Below are 19,612 nucleotides of genomic sequence, written 5' to 3'. Positions count from 1 at the left end.
GTCTCGAAACCTGTGACGAGACGGGTACGTCTCGAAACCGGTAGACATAAAAACCGGTTGTTAAATGCTAATATTACTTACATTTTTGTAAAAAAAAATATAAAAGTAAAAATGACTAACCGCAAAGTAAATGCTTTAAATATGAATAATATTGAGTATTTTTTATTATTATTTATAACCTTTTACTTCGCTGCGATTATTCGTGTATTTGGGTTAGGTATTTTAACAAAATAGGAACACAAACTACAAATAAGAAATAAAACAAAGAAGTCATGTAAATAATATTTATTTTACATGTAAATAGGTATGTTAAAAATAACAAATAAAGAGGCACATGTGAAAAGTCATTGTGGCATTCAGTAGGTTATTATTTATCTTTACTTACATCGCTGATATCGAAATTCGAGCGGATAATGATAAAATACAAAATATAATAATTCAACCATTCTAAAAGTGATATCTGTTACTCGGTGGATTCAATTAGGATAACAGCCAAATAAAATAAAGACCACCTGCCACTGAACAAACAAAAAAATCATAAACCTTATGTTTACTTATCTACACATTATACATTAGCTAAGAAACTAAAGTTAAAACTAATAACTCAGGATTTTAATTTATTACGAACTAGAATGTAGTGATATAAATATTAATTTATCAGTTGGCTGGTCGTGATCATCAGCTAATAGTATATATATTGTCAATTGCTTCAAAACGCCCCCAATTCTTCCCTCCTTGTGACGCTACATCGGTAATACGAGTATAGTCACAAAAAGGGACTCGTAGGGGATAACACACACCGAGAAAAATAAGGCAATTTCTGGCGTCTATTACAAACCATTCCTAACTAACTTTTGGCATCTGAATGTGCGGTATAAGTACAGCTATCGAACATCTAATAAACTGCCCGATTCTACTAAACAAGCAATTTTGAAAATGTATCGAGGTGAATTGCTAACATATCAAGGGATGAATTGTTCGGTATGTGTACAAGACGCCATACGGCTGTCCAAACTTAAAACACAGTAAGCGACATTTTTTTGGAGTATGTTTTTTTTTGTATTATTGGACTAAGTAGAGTCTACTTAGTCCAAAAATGCATAAAAAACGTACTACAAAAAAATGTCCATTACTGTGTTTTGAGTTTGGACAGCCGCATAGTTTATAGCAACGAAACCGTCATTCAACATCGAAGAAATTTTTTTTTTGGATAGTTTAAATTTACAGCTTTAGTCAAAATGAACAGTAAAGTGAAAATAAAACAGCACTTATTGTTAGATGATTTTTGTTCCAACTAAATAAACATTAATTTTAACTTGAATAATTTTAAAAATTGAGAAAATAAGTGGACGAAATCACGGCAACGCAGAACGGATGAGTTTTTTTTTTATGTAATATTTTCATAACCTTTCTTCAGGATTGCCAAATGTATTGTAGAATAGGTAGGCACCACAATACATTAGCAATTAGAGCTAATCGGGGTTAATTGTTTTAAGCTGCCGCGGTTGGGTATTCTTTAGTTTCAATACTAAAATTGAATTCTTCACAAAATCGATCGCACGTCAACTGCAGCTGCCGACAAAGATTGCACGTCGACAGCCCGAATCTCTAGTGTAAGCAGAAATGTTTGTGTTGAAACTGCAGAATGGCCAACGGTGGAAGCTCGAAACGGCTGATACGAGTGATTCAAGCTCCTGATTAAACAAGGCCACAACACGGCTGTCCCAACTCAAAACACAGTAAGGGAAATTTATTTGTAATACGTTTTTTTTGCATTTTTGGACTAAGTAGATTCTACTTAGTCCAAAAATGCAACAAAAAAACGTACTACAAAAAAATGTTCCATACTGTGTTTTAAGTTTGGACAGCCAAACACTCCTGAGGGGTTTATTCGGGAAGCCAGTAATGGAGAAGAGGAAATAAAATTCTTGTGATTTCACCAGCCAGCCCGAAAAATGATGACATTTCACCGCGATACATTATACTATGGATAAATTATATCTATTTTACGAGTGACTCAACTAGAAAATAAAACGCAATTATCCCAATATCATATAAGGCATTATGATATGGCTCATGGTTAACACGATAAAACGTGGTAGTACAGATACATTATCGGCGAGTATCGATGACTTAATACTGGAATATCAGTATATCACTCAACCCCTCGCGCGCTGTTGCGGCTCCACAATGCCCGCAACGCGCCGACACAGCCTAGGATCCCGATACGACTAGAATCTGCTCCCCCCGACACTCGGGATGGAGACTTGGTAAGTGCTCACCGTCGTACAAACACGACAAAGCGTCGTTGCCGGCAGTTCTTCTTCTTCTCTCTCTCGCCGGCAAAGGCGCTTTGACTCTGTTCATAGGTACAAACTCCCGACACAGCGATGCGCAACCCGCGGGTCGCACAGTAAATCATAATCAACATCAAAATTAATAGACAAACGTATAAGACCGTAATATTTTATTAAGTACGATAGTAAACGGCCAGTACGACGTACCAAGTTGCGCATCGACTATCTAAACCTATCCTTAAGACTATTACAACTCAAAATCCGTACATTATAAAGTAACTTCTACGGGGTTAGTTATGAACGATAATTAGAAAGTAATACCGCGATAGTTGTATTGGAAAGTTGCGCGCAGAACGGAGTCTCCGAGAGCTCCGATCTGCCACCGTTCGAGTTCCTTCTCCGGAATTTTACTGTCCGCAAGTCCGTTTTTTTCAAATACAAGTGACAACAGCTTAGCGTGATCGAGTTCACTGATCCGGAGAAAGACGGACAAGTGCCCAAGCCAATCATCCGTTTTTTCACGCTAACCGGACTGCCGGACAGTAAAATTACGTGTGGTGCACGAGCGCTCCATCTCAGAGTTCTTCACCGGAACATATCTCGACTCCAATAACCACCCAAAGCGGCGCGAAGAGAATTTTCAATACAACAATAAATACAATAAAGACCAAAGACTGAGTAAAAGTAAAAACAAGTATTTGTACAATCCTAACCGAATATTATGTTAATCATTCAAACCCGTACGATTCCTAAGGATTACAGTGTATATACAGTTTAACCTAGCGCTTAGTGGGTACTTTACAATCAGTTCAGGGGTTTTTTCATCCTCGCGACGAGGAATAAATAATCCGGCCCCAATCTTCAGGCGGCGGGGCGCGGGGCTTGCGGGGCCCTCAGAGCCCGGGGGGCTCGCAGGGCCCGGGGGGCTCTCTGCCTCCGCCTTCCGCGGCGTCCTCTCTCGGCTCTGGCGGGCCCTCGGGCCGCGCCTCAGGAGGACGCGCCGCCCGCCTTGAGCGTCTGCTCGAGCTCGACCAGCTGCCCCATGAAGTTCAGATTGGGGCTGATGATGGGCCGGGCCAGCTTGACCGTCTTGTAGGCTTCCACCATGCTCATGTGGCGGTAGCGCATCAGGTAGGCGATGGCGATCGTGGCGCTGCGGGAGACTCCCGCCTGGCAGTGCACCAGGACTCGGGTGTTGGACTTGCGGGCGCTCTCTGTGGACAAAACAAAAAGGATACGTTAGAACAATCTGACATGATACAGCTCACTTCGGATTACAACTACTTGTTTATAATGCAGTGCCCTATGCACCATTGGGGTGCGGAAAAGGGTATGAATGAATGAATGAAGAAAAAAAAACAAAAATACGACCAATGGACTTCGTGGTATGGTAAGATAATATTACACTCCTTATCATTCATCGTTCATTTTGTGTAATACCACTTGAAATTTCTACTTCACTACTAGTAGTTTTGGAATTATCATTTCATCATCAGGTCAAATGTAGACTCATTATCAGGTAGACTCTACATTTGACCTGATGAAAGAATGATTATTCCGAGACCGGTAGTCATGAAGTAGTGTTTTTTTAAAGTGGTGGTATTACACAAAGTGAACGATGAATGATAAGGAGAGTGTTAGTTCTACAAATCCCTAAAACGTCATTCCAGGAAACGTATTTCTTCTAGAAAAAACACCCAATTTTAAACCACGAATTGTTTATAGATGGAAAATGAATAAGCGCCATTTCGGAGTAAGCCCAATAAAATATATTGTAAACATAATGAAGCGTAATTCTCTGTAAACGAGTGTCTGACACAAAACAGGCTCTCGATATAATGGCAGGACTGGCCGCTGACGTCAGCAGATCTCGCGTCGAGACTTTGAGATCCGAGAAGCTCCACATGATATGATATACGTGTGCACTTAGTGATAAGCAGAGGTGAGGCCGGAGTACGTAGTTTGGAAAACACCTCTCCGTGAATAATTATCGCTCAGTTGTTAATACCCCGAGATGACGCACGGCTAGCTATGATGCTGCAGAATGGCTCTGCAGTAAACACAAGTGGGCTGAAAACTTTCCTACTGTTATTATTGACGTTTCGGGAAATAGAGTATTGGAAGGTGGATATATTATCGGAGCAGGAAATAACGATCAAGATAACACCGCGTTTGTATGATGCAGCGCCCTATGCACCACAGGGGTGCGGATAGGGGTTTGAAGATGAAGAATGTTAAGAGCATTTTAAACTTTGTGGTATGGTAATATAACACTCTTCTTATCATTCATCGTTCACTTTGTGTAATACCACTTTTGAAAAACACTACTTCATGACTGTCGGTTTCGGAATAATCATTCCATCATCAGGTTAAACGTAGACTCATTATCATCAGGTGGGCTGAAAACTTTCCAAATGTTATTATTGACGTTTTCGGAGATGGAATATCGGAACGGCGGATATACTATCGAAGCAGGAAATACCCGACCGTTAACCTCAAATATGACCACGAATGATAGCATATGATCGCTTCATCTTGTTGACATCGATCCCCGAATGAAATAGTGAAATAAACAACTACAGACAAACCAAGAAGCTTGGCAACCACATTACGAATAGATTGTAAGACCAAATTTAAAACAGCCAATTATTAGCGAAACAATCGAACAACTCCTCATATGGTAAGGCGCCGGAGAATGTTCTCCGTCATCCATGTGGAAGCGAAGAATTCATGTTTACATCCGTACAATTTCCGTATTACTCTATAAGCACATGCTATGGAATTCAAAACAAAGCTGGTAAGTCGGATATACCAAAGAATGAAACAATGATATTATCTGTAAAAATAGTAATAGTAAAATCTCCGTTGTCTAAAAAAAGTTGTCTAATTACATTGGCCAACAATGATTTTGTAACTGAAATTTTGATGACTGATTTGGAATTACTTAATCGTTCTTATTCAAAGTCTATATGGTGACAAGCTTGTATCACGTCAAGTTTTGATGTTACAGTCATATTATTGTGTGCATGGAACCCATACGTTGAAACCGTAATACCGTAGTGGTTAGTATCTAGACATGTTTTAGTCTTAGGTCTAATGGATTTAAAAACAAACTATCGATAATTATGGAGTAACAGTGGAAATATATTAACTTATTAATATTGAATACGATAGCATGATATGTTTATTTATTTTTATACATAAATAATGAGATAATCATTAGTCAATATCAAAAAATATCCATAATTGAAAAATCTGGCGTGCTACATTTTTTTGCTTTCGTTTTTTAATTCAGATATGCAAAGTGCATAAAGATCAGGTATTTTCATGCCAGTTACAAAATAAAAGTCGAGAATTGTTGCCCAGTGTAATTCAGCATTTACAAATGTGTTTATCAATAGACTATCGTATTATTATCTATTATTGCATTCGATAAGGACAACCGAATCAAAAGGTGTTTCAAATTTGAAGATTGTAGATTGCACACGAAAATAGTATTATAGTAAATAACCAATATGTCGAAGCCAATAAAACAATCGAACGATGAGTCACGTAGAGTTGGTACAAATTAAAAAATGTACTGCTGTGAAAACAATACACTATTCTAGTACATTTATCAGCAGAACAAGCAATTGTATAATGCACAAGTTTCGAAATACGGCACAATGCCACTCAGGCGATGTTGACTGGTCGACTATGATATTTATTACAATGCGACACACCTTTTATAATACATATCGTAGCGCCTAGTTTTACGAAGTCGCGTCTAATTTTCAACGTACTGAACAGAACTCATAGTTTCCTGGTTTAGAGATATAATTCGAGCATAGTTTTTTTTTAAATACCACCAAAATAACGTTTTTTTATATGTCTATTTAATTTACATTTTATTGTTTTAAATTTTAAATTTTGCCCAGTGTTTTCCTATTTGTTTTTCAGTCTTGTTAACCTTAATACCATGTCCCAAAATGAGTAATGAAAATTACTCATCGGGAATATTTTACATTTGATTTATGTTTGTAATATGTTTAAATAAATAAATATATAAATGTATTCGGTTTCAAGATACCGATAGATACGTTAACAGTAGTATCTTCACCTACGCGAGTGTTTAAAAATATTATATTTATCGTTCATTTTATCTGTTGAAGCAACGCTCTGATATTGAGTTGGGCAACAATAATCGATCTATTTATTGGTTTGATTGAACAGCGAGTGCCCAAACACTTGAACCAATTTATTTATGTGACATATGGCGTGACGTCATAAACCAAACAATCGTTTAATTTAACGACAACAACAAATTGAATTCCAGAGAAAATAACGGGATCTGACCGGGTATCAGAGCGCAACGGTGCGGGAAACTAACTTGACTATACACAAAAATAGTGGTCCACACACATATCTTGATCAATCAATATACAATACCACAGTAAAACCAATAATGAAATATGGTAGATGTATTTATAGATTTGGTGTTTAATTTGTAGAACTCCATTTTAAGTTGTGTATCAAACACTGATTTTTTAAGTCTACTAAGTTGTATTTTATTGTTGAAAAAACACAAAAAACATAAAAAATCAAATTTGTGACAATTGTTTCGCCTAGTTATGGCATTTTCAAACGAAGGTCTTTTCAACAATAAAATACAATTTAGTAGACTCAAAAAAGTGCTTAATTTAACATTTAATACATAAATATGGTAAATGTGTTCATTAGTCTTTGCGTGATACTGTACGCTACTGTACTCGCAGTAATCCTTAAATATTATGTTGTTTTTATAGCCTTCTAAGGTTATTATATCAGGTAATCCTTTAAAATAAAATAATTCAAAATTAATTTATGATTTTAATGGCGTGTTTAAGTATCCCGAGGTTAATTCATATCTATTATCACTATCTAATACGACCTACGAATAAACGGGATATAAATCGAGTGAGTACTAACCCTTGGAAGTATTTATACCACCCATTCACGAGCCATCTGCTTATACAATTAAATAAAAAACTTTATGATCGCTTAAAAATGTCAAACATCTGAAGAAACTATCAAAGTCATGTTTGAATAGTGACACACGGCTAAGGAATACATTTTTTATGTTTGCATGTCGCATTGTATGAAGGCGGGCTATTTGGACACGCAGTTTCAAATGGATGCGATCGATGGAGCGCTATAATAGATAAAAACAGGGTGGCGCAAAATTAATCATCCAATTTTGTATTTGAATAACTTTTTTTACAAAACACAAAAAATATATTTTGAGTGATGGAAATCATTATTTGGACCTTTACATTTTTTTCTGTTTAGTGGATAAGATGATATCTGTCAAGCGGCTGCCGCCAGCGTTGATACACATTTTTGCCCGACAAGTTCGTATACTGTAGCTGTTTAGTTTACAAAATTTCAAATATGATTGACGTACGGCGACATTTGCAAGAATTATAACATCTTCCGGTAGGGTGATGATTTTCGTGCCACTCTGTATATTGCCTAACCCAACCAATTGGTGAATCCATAAAGGCAAGATATAGCTCGGAGACCTAATAAACATTCAATAAGGTTACAAATAAATCACAGTAGTTGATGTATTGAGAAACGTATCCTTCATTGGAAGTCCATTTGAGCAAGTACATATGTGGAGTTCCTCACCAAAGCGTTACATTTCCATTATAAATTATTGTAATGGAAACGCAAAGTTTGGTGTTTTTTTTTTTTTTTAAGAGAAATATTTGTGTTTTTTTGGTATTATTTACACAAATATTTCAATTTCATACTATTTCTGTGAGCCTAAGCGGCTCATTATTAGAAATATGTATCAAATTGTGGTAGAGTGGGTTCGAACCGAGAAACTCTGACTTCCTAGAGTCCGCGACACTAACCACGGGACCACAACCCGACATATATAACACAGGTTAAAAGTTACTTTATTAATCATTTGAATGTAACAAAATCATTTGAATGCAAATCTGTTATGTCTACTGTATTCTATCAAAATCTTAATAAAAGTTACGATAAAACGTGACCAATCCTGTGTTAAACCAATATTAAATCATTATATCGTACCAAAACGTAACAATTTTACAAGCTACAATTCCTGATTACTTAAAATCATTTATAATGGAAATGTAACGTTTTGGTGAGGACCTCCACATATCGCTCACTCCTTTCAAGAACGTCATAAAAAAAACTTGATTTTCCAGGAGAACGTTTTTAATGTTTAAAAATACAATACAATGTATTAAAAATGTACATCAAACCACTTATTGAACTTTTTACTGTGCAATAGATATTTTTAGGTAAAACCTGAAGGTTTTTTTTCCATTTGAAAAATATTTAGTATATTTAAAAAAAATAATACCTTTTCTTCAAAATGCAAAAACAACACTTTCTGCCCTGTAGCGGGTAAATATTAAGTTAAAAATATGTCTCTTTTGCTTGGGATGCCCAGAAAATCTGGGCATTCCAAAAACATGCAAAAATGAAAATTTACGATTTTTGATTTATGACGTTCTTGAAAGGAGTGAGCGATATAACACTGAGTATGTCCACTGCGTAGAGTGCGATACTGTATACGCATTACGAAATATGAGGAACCCGGTTAGATCAGACCGCAACCATTCCTGGTGGTGATTCATACGTTGACACGCACGCTTTTTTACACACGTATAAAAAGGCGGAACACTGCTCTAAATACCGCGTCTAGAGCGACGCAATATTTTTATATGAGAGTATTCTTGACATCAATTTCTATATAAAAATAAACTTTTTTGTATTCTTATTCTTGTGTTGGCGGTCCGAGCTGCCCGTTATTTCTCGCCATTTAAAAAATATACCCACACAACGAATCGTCATTTTGCCGTCGTAATTTTTACGAGAGTTTAGTATTCTAGGGTTAAGTTATAATTACGTATTTCATTGAAATAAAAATTACAACATTTTGAATATAACACTCGTTCAAAAATTTATGTTTCTCGACTTACTTTACATTTTTTTGACATCTCAACGTAGATGAAGAAGAATATGGAAATACAAATAAAAGGGTCCCTGCTAAATAAAAACTGTCAAAATCCAATCAAAGATGGCTTTTGTGAACTCAATCACGGAACGTCATGACATTGATCATACTGTATTATGTATGACTTCCAAAAATGTAATGTGGTTGTCAATCACGAGTAGATTGGTAAATGTTACACGTGTGTAAAGTGATCACTTTACCAGCCTATGACACGTCATAAGCCCTGTAAACACCCAGATTTCAATATCAATTTTCATCTGTGTTGAAGTGTTTAAAGAAAAATATTTATGTCTTTTTTCGAGCAACCTTTAAACGTTCGATAAATGATTCCATAAAAACATCAAGGAAGACCATTTAAAAGCTCGAGAGATTAATAGGTTCAAATGAAAACGTTTCCTGCTTCCGCTATATTTGTTACAGGTGTGTAAAGTGATCACTTAACCAACCTATGACAATTCGTAAGCCCTGTACATGCCCAGACTTCCATATTGTTTTTCATCTACGTTGAGATTTAAAAAAAAGAAATATATATCTTTTTCGAGCAACCTTAGAGTTCGATGAATAGTTCAATAAAAACATCAAGGAACACCATTTAAAAGCTCGAGAGATTAATAGGTTCAGATGAAAAGACGCTTCCTGCTTCCGCAATATTCGGAGTTGGTTCACGGCTCTTGATCTATAAGCAGCCGACATCGAAATAATCCGAGGACTTCGAAACACAATTAACAGGACCTTCGGGTCTACGAAGGTGACCAGCTGGCTTTATAGCCTATAGTGTATATTTCCTCATATTCTATAACAGTGGTTCTGAATCTGAGTTCGTCGGAGGTCTCAACGTTTCGGTGTAAACAAATCGTAACATACCCTGTTATTGCTAAGAGATCGAAACAAAGTGAACGCTGTTGAAATGCGCTCCCCCAGACGAATGTATGTGAAACCATTGAACAAGATAATTAAAAATGAAGATATAAAAGAAAGGCACGTAAGGCTGTAGGTACTAGGGATAATTGAAAAGATTAAGTAGAGTTCTTTATAGTGGTATGGACGACGAGAGGATGACTATGAAAAAACGGGAGAAAAGAACGAAGACGGCCAAAAAAGACGATCAGATCAATCAGAACCTAAAATCTAGTGGTGTCAAAAGTCTGCGTAATCGGAGGGCATGCATATATGACTGGATGTATGGATGTGAAGGAAGCGACGAGTGTATGTCAGAAAAGAAGAGTGTTGCGTTTCATCTTCTCTGCCTACCCCTGCGGGGGACGACGTGATGGTAGTGGTAGTATATAGAAGTATATTTCCTCGCGAGCGATTCTGGATGGAGAGCCTTTATATGTTCCCAACCTTGGGTAACGAGAGAGGAATGTATTCAGGCTGTAGGTAGGTACCTGAGACTGCAGACTGTATAGTCTGTACCGGTTTAGCGACATGTGCAGGAAGCCGAACAGCTACTCTCCCCGCGAGAGCGTGTGACATTTGGGACAAAGAAGGCCTTATACGGTCTGAGCTCGCCGATGTTGCGAGACATCACGACTCCGTTCTCCGTACAGGAAGTCTGTTCATAACGAGAGCCACTTGATCTTTTAAAGAACTGAGAAACAATTCCGTTCAAAATAAAAACTATACTTCAATTAGTATGCAGGTACTCCAAAAATTGAACTATAATATTAATAATAATGATAATAATAATATATAATAATAAACCCCTTATCCGCACCCCGATGGTGCATAGGGCACTGTGTCATATTAACGCAGTGTTATCTTGATCGTTTACACATGAAGGAAAGGTGATCAGCCCTCCGCTTCAGGTAACAGTCCATGGTGATATTGAATAAATATTACAGTGAAAAAATCACTTATATTTATTTTACCCCCCTTGGGAATCGAACCCGGGACCTCCAGAACGGTAGCCGAGCGTGCTGACTATTACACTACGGAGGCGGACAAATATAATGATAATATTTTTGTATAATTTATATGGAGCCATTTTCGTAAAATACTACCTCAAGGGCGCATAAACATAAATTAACGCTAACCGCTTCTTTATCGACTTATATTGATATTGAAGATGTAAAATCGCAAAGTTAGTGATTCAAATATAAATTATATTAAAGTTTTGTGCTGATATTTTTTGATGGAACTGCATTTTATGCATTTTATTTTATTTAGCAGAGGAAGACCGAGGAAAACTTGGCATGACCGAGGAAAAAAATCCATTAAAAATTAAAACTAAACTTCAATTTGTATGCAGATACTTCAAAACCAATAAACTACAGTTTGTTGGTTGAGGTTAGTTAAACAGCAACTTTTATATACGAGTACATACTTATATAGATTTTTCTGTTTTTATTTTATTAAACCAGTGACCGGGTTTCGTCGTTACCGACATCATCCAGTCTGATGTTTTGTCATAAATTATTGATAGTAAGTAGATCTGAGAGTCGCAGCCGCAGTCGGTGCAAACAAGTGTTGGGAAATCGAAAACATTCGTGTTGCCACCGCATTTTGCAGCCACTTCCTTCAAATGTAATACACGTTTTATCAATGCTTGAAAGTTGTCGATGTGATAAAAAAAACCGTTACGTTCACATAACCGCTATCAACGTTCGGAAAGCCAAAACAACTATGCATGGAACTTCAACAAACAACTCACAAGTACATCGATGAGAGCCTTGATCAAATCATCGTTTTCAAGTTGTCCATAATTTCAGGATATTGTTTTAAGAGAGAAAATAATATAAACATCTTAGAGTATTTTGAAGAAATTGTATAGACGAGAAAGTATGGTTCAAACGGGTGATGTCACTAGTGATGTGAGCAAACCGATCAAATCAATCATTACACCAAGGCTGAAATATTTTTACATACAATACTGAAGAGAAAATTTTCTTTACTATTTTAAAAGCTAGGATAGGTCTTTTGAACCGTGTACCAAATTAATATTGAAAACAAAAATATTTAATTTAAAAATTAAACATTTTCTTACAGCACACGTATGCACTTTTAGATATCAAATATCCATTATGTATGCTGTCATTGATAAGTCATGAAAAGACATAACATGTAAAAACACTAAAGATAAGCTAATAATTTAGTATGGAAACATACTGTGACACATTTAGTGACGTGAGGACGAGTAGATTCGGGATATGTAAACCACTTACCTAAATTAAAACACTTATGTATATTGTGTACCCTGCTTCGAATCGATTAACCTGTTGCACTACTGAATTTAAGTAAGATAGAAGAAACTGAAAAGAGATTGAAATTATTGCAAGCAATTAAGCGTAAACATTAAAGGTCGCTCAGCAGTGCTAATATGAACATGAAAGATTAAAACACAAGAAATATACGAGATCGAAGATGTCGTTAGGTGCGGAAGGCAACCAAAAAGACAATGGTATGCGCACATGCGGAGAACGGAACCATCCAGACTCCCCTACAACCTCAAGTTAGACGACTGCCGGGCAAACCACCAAAGAGATGGATTGACAGCTTCCCAGCTCATTCTCAGGTTATCGACATCGCAGAAGGCTAAGCCGTCTTAAAAACAGGCCACAAGGCCTACATCAAGAAGAAGAAGAGAAGATTATAAAATAAACAATGATCCAAATGGTGCATGCCTGCGCAAGATTGATGATCAAGCAGGACAAAGCAAAAGAACTCCAAGACTGAAAAATTCTTATAGGAAATAAAAGAGAGATACTGTGCTTGGCGCAAGATCCAAGAGCAACTTCGCAAAATACACGCGAATAGTAAATGTAGAGTAAAGAGAGTATCTATAGTCAAACTAGAGTCTGAATCACCTTCCTGCCTTTTGCAGATCTTGTGCCGGGGTTGGAAACCTTTACATCCATAATCAAATGCATTCTTTTAATAATGCAAGACATAACCATACAAGAGTTCTCTAGTACAAAGACAGGTTGTGAAAACCCAGGCAAACCTTGGACAAGTTGATCAATAGGCAAACGAATACTAAAACTGGTAAAAGACCGCTGACAAGAAGAAGGTATGACGATTAAAACGGAGAGGCCTGTATTTAATACCCAATGTAAATGAAGATGATAGTCACAACATTTGGACACACTTTAAGTGTTGTGAATAAAATAACTGGCCAAATTATAAGCTGCATTAAACATTTTAACCATATTTTCATACATTTCCCATTTTGTAAAATAATTATTTTAGAATCTTGCGTACATCTAAATAAAAGGCTTGCTGCTAAATAAAAAAATACCAATCCAACAACAGATCTCCGTACAAGCATACATTCACTTAGAGCTCCTAGTAACTGAAATATAGAATAAACCAAAGTCAAGGGACTAGCAATCTTTAGCTTTTCATCTTCCACTACCTGCCACACAACAGACGTCGAAAATGTGAAGATGATAGTAGCCAAAATATCCATAAAACCTCTACTGCTTCGACAGATACAGTTTTTTTTTTAATTGACTGAAACAAATTTGGAGGCTCTCAGACCGCGGCTTGTTGGCCCCACGGCCGATGGCGGAGATACATGGGAGGGACGGGCGAGCGGTTCGAGGCCGGTCGGCGGCTTTCTATACCCCGCGGCAAGGCAGTTGTTGCACCATGCGGTGACTCACCGGACACCATCGGCCTGCAGACTTACAGAACCAAGCGAGCAACAGTTACACCCGACGAATCTAAAAAACACGTTCACTGCGTCCGATACATGGCGAACAAACGCGAGATGCTGACAAGATAGCAATTTTCAAAACGATAAGCATTTAAAAAAAATAATGATACTAGTTTTCGGCATGAAGAGAGGAATAGAATAGGTGGTTTTGAGACAAATGAGAGATTTAGCCCTTGAACACCAGTTAGGTTCGTTGATTCAAAATAAAATATCTGATTTATTTCAAGCTAAAATATATATGTCCGCCTCCGTAGTGTAATGGTCAGCACGCTCGGTTACCGTTCTGGAGATCCCGGGTTCGATTCCCAGGGGGGGTAAAATAAATATTAGTGATTTTTTCACTGTAATATTTATTCAAAATTACCATGGACTGGTACCTGAAGCGGAAGGCTGATCACCTTTCTTTCATGTATAAACGATCAAGATAACACTGCGTTTATATGACACAGTGCCTTATGCACCATTTGGGTGCGGATAAGGGTTTTATTATTTATATATATATATATATATATATATATATATATATATATATATATATATATATATATATATATATATATATATATATATATATATATATATATATATATATATATACATTCATTGTTTTTTTTATTTATTAATACTCATTCAATACCGAAATAAAAATGTAAAATAAAGATCAATTTCAAAAATCTTTTTTTTTTTAAACACCCAATAATCCGAACGAACCATTGCACGATTTACGTTGGGATTAGCGAGCTGGCACTGTACTAATTAGCTCGCTTACCGACGTTATCAACATTTAAAAAAAACTGGTTTGATTCGAGTCTTATCATGATAAAACGCGATTGCACTTTACACAAGCGAGTCATGTTTGTCAGTTACTCGAGGATATCAACGTGGAAAGTTTCGAAGGAATAGGAATCGTATGTAAAGGTAATTAAATCGACATGAGTCAACCGCGCGGGGCCTTGGCCATACGACACCTGCGACCTTCATGCCGCGGCGCATCTCCGTGGATTAATTGAGACAACGAGAAGAAGTCGCGGAATCCCGATAAATAACAATGAGTCACTTGACCGACCGCGAACTAAACACCGTGCAATCAGCAGAATTAAGTAACATACAGGGTGGCGCAAAATTGATCACCCCATCGGAAGGTGTTATAATTTTTACAAATGACGTCCTACATCAATCATATTTTAATTTTGTGAACTAGACAGCTATAGTATACAAATACATTCATAAAACGGGCACTTTTCCACATAATAGAAAAAAATGTAAAGGTTCAAATAAAGATTTCCATCGCATAATTTTTTTTTATATGGTAAAAAAATATATTCATAAACAAAATTGGATGATTAATTTTGCGCCCCCTGTATACTGCAGCTGTCTAGTTCACAAAGGTGAAATTATGATTGACTAACGAAGCCAATTGCAAAAATTATAACATCTTTAGATAGAATGATTAAAGAAAACACTTCGTTTTTTACCACTCGAGTTTTATTATAGACTACATGTTTCAGAAGTTAAACTTCCATCATTCAGATCTGTATAATAACATGTAGTCTATAATAAAACTCAAGTGGTAAAAAACGAAGTGTTTTCTTTAATCATTGTAACATGTCTTACCACAAAGTTAATGCCGAAACAATAAATAAAATATCTTTAGATAGGGAGATTCATTTTGCGTCACATTGTATAACACAATCTTTATCACAATAAAAAAAACTATCTACTAACTACGATGCACAAAGTTTATATGCAGTGCATAGCGTTATGATTTCACGAAGAGAGAATGTAATTAATGTATTTGTGTCCACATTTCGTTGGATAATGTAAGCATTCACGATTCACGTGGCATCTAAATGATCAATTAATGCGCATCGATAACGATAATAGTAAATAAGGAAGGTAATCAACCTTTTGTTCAACTTTCCTTGGTTGCCACTATTTACAATTGCCGGGTATCCTACACTGCATTGTAAACATCCAATCGTTCCACCGACAGTTCAAGGGTATGATTAAACTGACCATTTATTTTTGCCCTCAAAACGGGACATCTACCCAATTTTTACATAAAAGTATGTATATTCAAGAAAACCTGTATTTTTTCATAGTTTTATGTATTAATAAAAAGAAAAGGAATGTTCATAAAGAAAATAAGAGGAATAAATATGAAAAAAATATGTTGTTGTATATTGGGAAAGGCTATCAAAAAACGGGAAGGTCCCGTTCAAAACGGGACGTATGGTCACTTAAGGTATGATTACCAGGCAAACATTTTGAGTGTGTTCAAATACTTGTTCACAAATCTGGATTATCTCCAATTATAGGAGTTATTTTTCATATTATTTTTTGACATCTCATCAAAGATGAAGAAGAATATGGACGTCTGGGCATTTTCATCTCACCAATTGATGTCTCTAGTGAAGTTCTAGTGATTCAAGAACAAGGTTTCTAAATTGGTTCATATATATATAAAAAAAAAAAAAATAATATATATATATATATATATATATATATATATATATATATATATATATATGTATATATACATATGTATATATATATATATATATATATATATATATATATATATATATATATATATATATATATATATATATATATATATATATATATATATATATATATATATATATATATATATATATATATATATATATATATATATATATATATATATATATATATATATATATATATATATATATATATATATATATATATATATATATATATATATATATATATATATATATATATATAGAATTTCCAACAATTTGAGTAGTGTGGTTGTCAATAATGGTTAGAATTGGTTCACTTAAACCAGCTTATGACGGTCGTCAGCCCCATAAATGCCCAGACTTCCATATTCTTCTTCATCTTTGATGAGATGTCAAAAAATAATATCAATAAGAGTTTGTAATAAAACCAGAGAGAATGAATAACATAATTCTAGTAGCACTAAATAACAAGGAGTGCTTAGAAACATCTGGTCCCGCAACGTGCTCAAACGACAACGAATCCTGACCTCTCCCATGGAATTGTTAGTCAGACAGTTCGCCATTCGCTATTTGACTTTGCTATATTCCGTTCGCGATTTTGTAGACATGGTGTCACAAATGATGACGTGAGCAGAACACCACAGACTAAATGTCTGCCAAAGGATCAAAATAAATCATTATCCTTTGCTAGTTTTTGTCCAAATAATTTTTTAACGATAAATTACGAAAATGTTTTAAGGATAAAATAGTTTTGAACAAAAATCGTCATGAACATATTACTAGAAATAAGGGTAAAATAAGACTGTCATTGTTGAACAAAACCGAGTCGCAAAATTGTTTTGTATAGGAGTGTGAAAATGTATGATGAGATGCCTGAATGTATGAAGAATGAAGAGCCTGAAAGAATTTAAAAATAAATATTTTGTTTACTGTAAGGAGATGTAAATATATATATGTAATAATAATAATAATAAACCCTTATCCGCACCCCAATGGTGCATAGGGCACTGTGTCATATTAACGCAGTGTTATCTTGATCGTTTACACATGAAGGAAAGGTGATCAGCCCTCCGCTTCAGGTACCAGTCCATGGTAATATTGAATAAATATATACTTATATAGATGATGTAAATTAAGTGTAAATAATAGTTTATATTAGTTGTAATATAAGCTAACTTAAGAAAAAAAGGTTATATTAATCACATGAGTGAGTAAGTATTCGGCGCAACAGATGTAACAATCCCCGTTCCTGTCGATAGGCCCCTCGTTATAAAAGGGAACACGGGATGGTGAGGGACCCGTAGCGCATTTGCTTTATCCGTTATGAGCTCATTGTTGTTTAACCGTTGTGCATGCGTCATCGCCAATGTCAATAATTATTACATGCACCATGAGTTATATTCCAAAGTGGTCGTAATTCAATCAAGATACATTGATGATGTGATTTTTTATCGCGTTTGACAAGCCTACGTAAGAGATCCGATATATCTCGCGAGAGTCGCGCAAATAATCAAAGGGTTAAATGTTTCCGTTGTTTTAACTTTTGTGACTGATTTTATTTTACGGTACACGCGAGAACTAAGTATTGCCCATTAAAAGGTAATAAAAACGAATGTAGTACAAGTACGAGGATTACTAAGTACAATGTGGTAGCAATGACATCTTATTCTTCTCGGCACTTGAAAATTAACGGATTTTTCGATGTTTATAACCTTTGAATGCGCAATTGCATTGTACACATTTGGAAATCGTGGAGGGGACGATATGACATATATCCCGAAGGGGGTTTGCGTCACGAATAACGGCTATAGAAATTCATTATTGTAAAGGACCCATGACCGAATTCACCGGATGAGTCATTCCAAATGTACTACGTTGGGGTTCTCTAGGAACTCAAAATAAGGGCATATTCCACGCTGTAGTCATTGAGGAACCCCGGAGCATTTCCATAACAATTACCTCCAAATGCGTCAGCATCGCTAGACCAGCTTCAACTTTATACACCCCGAACAAAATAGGGGTTGAAACAATAAAGCCGCAAGTACTGCATCCTGTTTATTAATGACATATCTGTTTACAACCCCTACCAAACAATCGAAATACGGTTATTTTTATGATTCATTGCATCGAAGTTAAAAAGCCACCCTCGCTGTGAAACACCGATCAGGTGCAGCGTAAAAACGCGATGGACAATGAATCAGATTGAAACGATTGATTCATAGTTTGTAATTATTATTTTATAACTCATAGGTAAAGCTGTCGAGGCGTTGCAATTATGGTACTGGTGTTCTATTGACGCATTGTAAAGCCAAGTAGGTGATTCGAGTTAGGATTTTCCTCAAGACTGTCACGATTTTACTTTTGACCTATTTAAAATATTCCGTCCTTCCAATTGCCGGTAAAGTCTTCAAGGAAAATTGTGACAATGACTCGTTTCGTTTCCAAGTCGCGGATACACAATAAAGCAATACAAATAACAAAAAATGACGTAATTATCGTTCGTCAGTATGTACATATGCGGTGATTAATAAGTGCATAGGGAGGGGAACCCTTTATCTGATATCCACGTGTGACGGGCACAGGTGAAACATCGAAACACACTCATCCTACCAAATTTGTAACATTATCTACCCTGATTGTGAAATACTAATATAATTATTGTACATATATCACCAGTCAATCCGAAGTACATTTTACAAAACACAATTCCACGAATCAGACTAAAATAAAACACATTCGCTGTCATAAGCATAAACTGCAACCATTCATGTAAATATCATCACTGAAGGCAATATAGGAGTTTCAATTGAACTAATTAATTGAGAACGTTTCCCAGTTTTATTAGACAGAATTGTTCCATTCATATTAATCAGCTTTACAGGGAAATTGGACGCGTCAATTAAGTAATAATGCTATTAAACTATAGTCTTTTTTGACATCGCTACATAGATGAATAAGAACATGGAAGTCTGGGTACCTACAGGACTTATGACCTATCAAAAGTTGGTCAAGTGATCACTTTACAAAGTGCAACATTCACCATTCTAGCCATGATCGACAACCACAATACTCAAAATTTTAGAACTCCTAGATACATGATCAACCTCATGACAAAGTACACGTGACCCTT

At 35.8% G+C, this 19,612-nt stretch overlaps 1 protein-coding gene across 2 annotated transcripts in view; it reads right to left on the bottom strand.

Moving 5' to 3' along the window:
• Positions 1-270: 270 nt before the first annotated feature.
• LOC148311915 (dual specificity protein phosphatase 10-like) overlaps positions 271-19,612 on the bottom strand; it is a 101,441-nt gene continuing 82,099 nt past the window's right edge. For both annotated transcript variants that reach the window (XM_088278219.1, XM_088278218.1), the window contains exon 5: positions 271-3,511. In XM_088278219.1, coding sequence (XP_088134345.1) covers positions 3,285-3,511 — 227 coding nt within the window. In that variant the 3' untranslated portion in view covers positions 271-3,284. The remainder of the gene's footprint in view (positions 3,512-19,612) is intronic.

Source organism: Brachycentrus maculatus, unplaced genomic scaffold, assembly GCF_059751285.1.
Source record: "Brachycentrus maculatus isolate JH-2025_06_01 unplaced genomic scaffold, ASM5975128v1 h1tg000055l, whole genome shotgun sequence".
NCBI lineage: Eukaryota > Metazoa > Arthropoda > Insecta > Trichoptera > Brachycentridae > Brachycentrus > Brachycentrus maculatus.
Note: the sequence above shows the minus strand (reverse complement) of the source record. Positions and strands in the feature narration are given on the sequence as shown.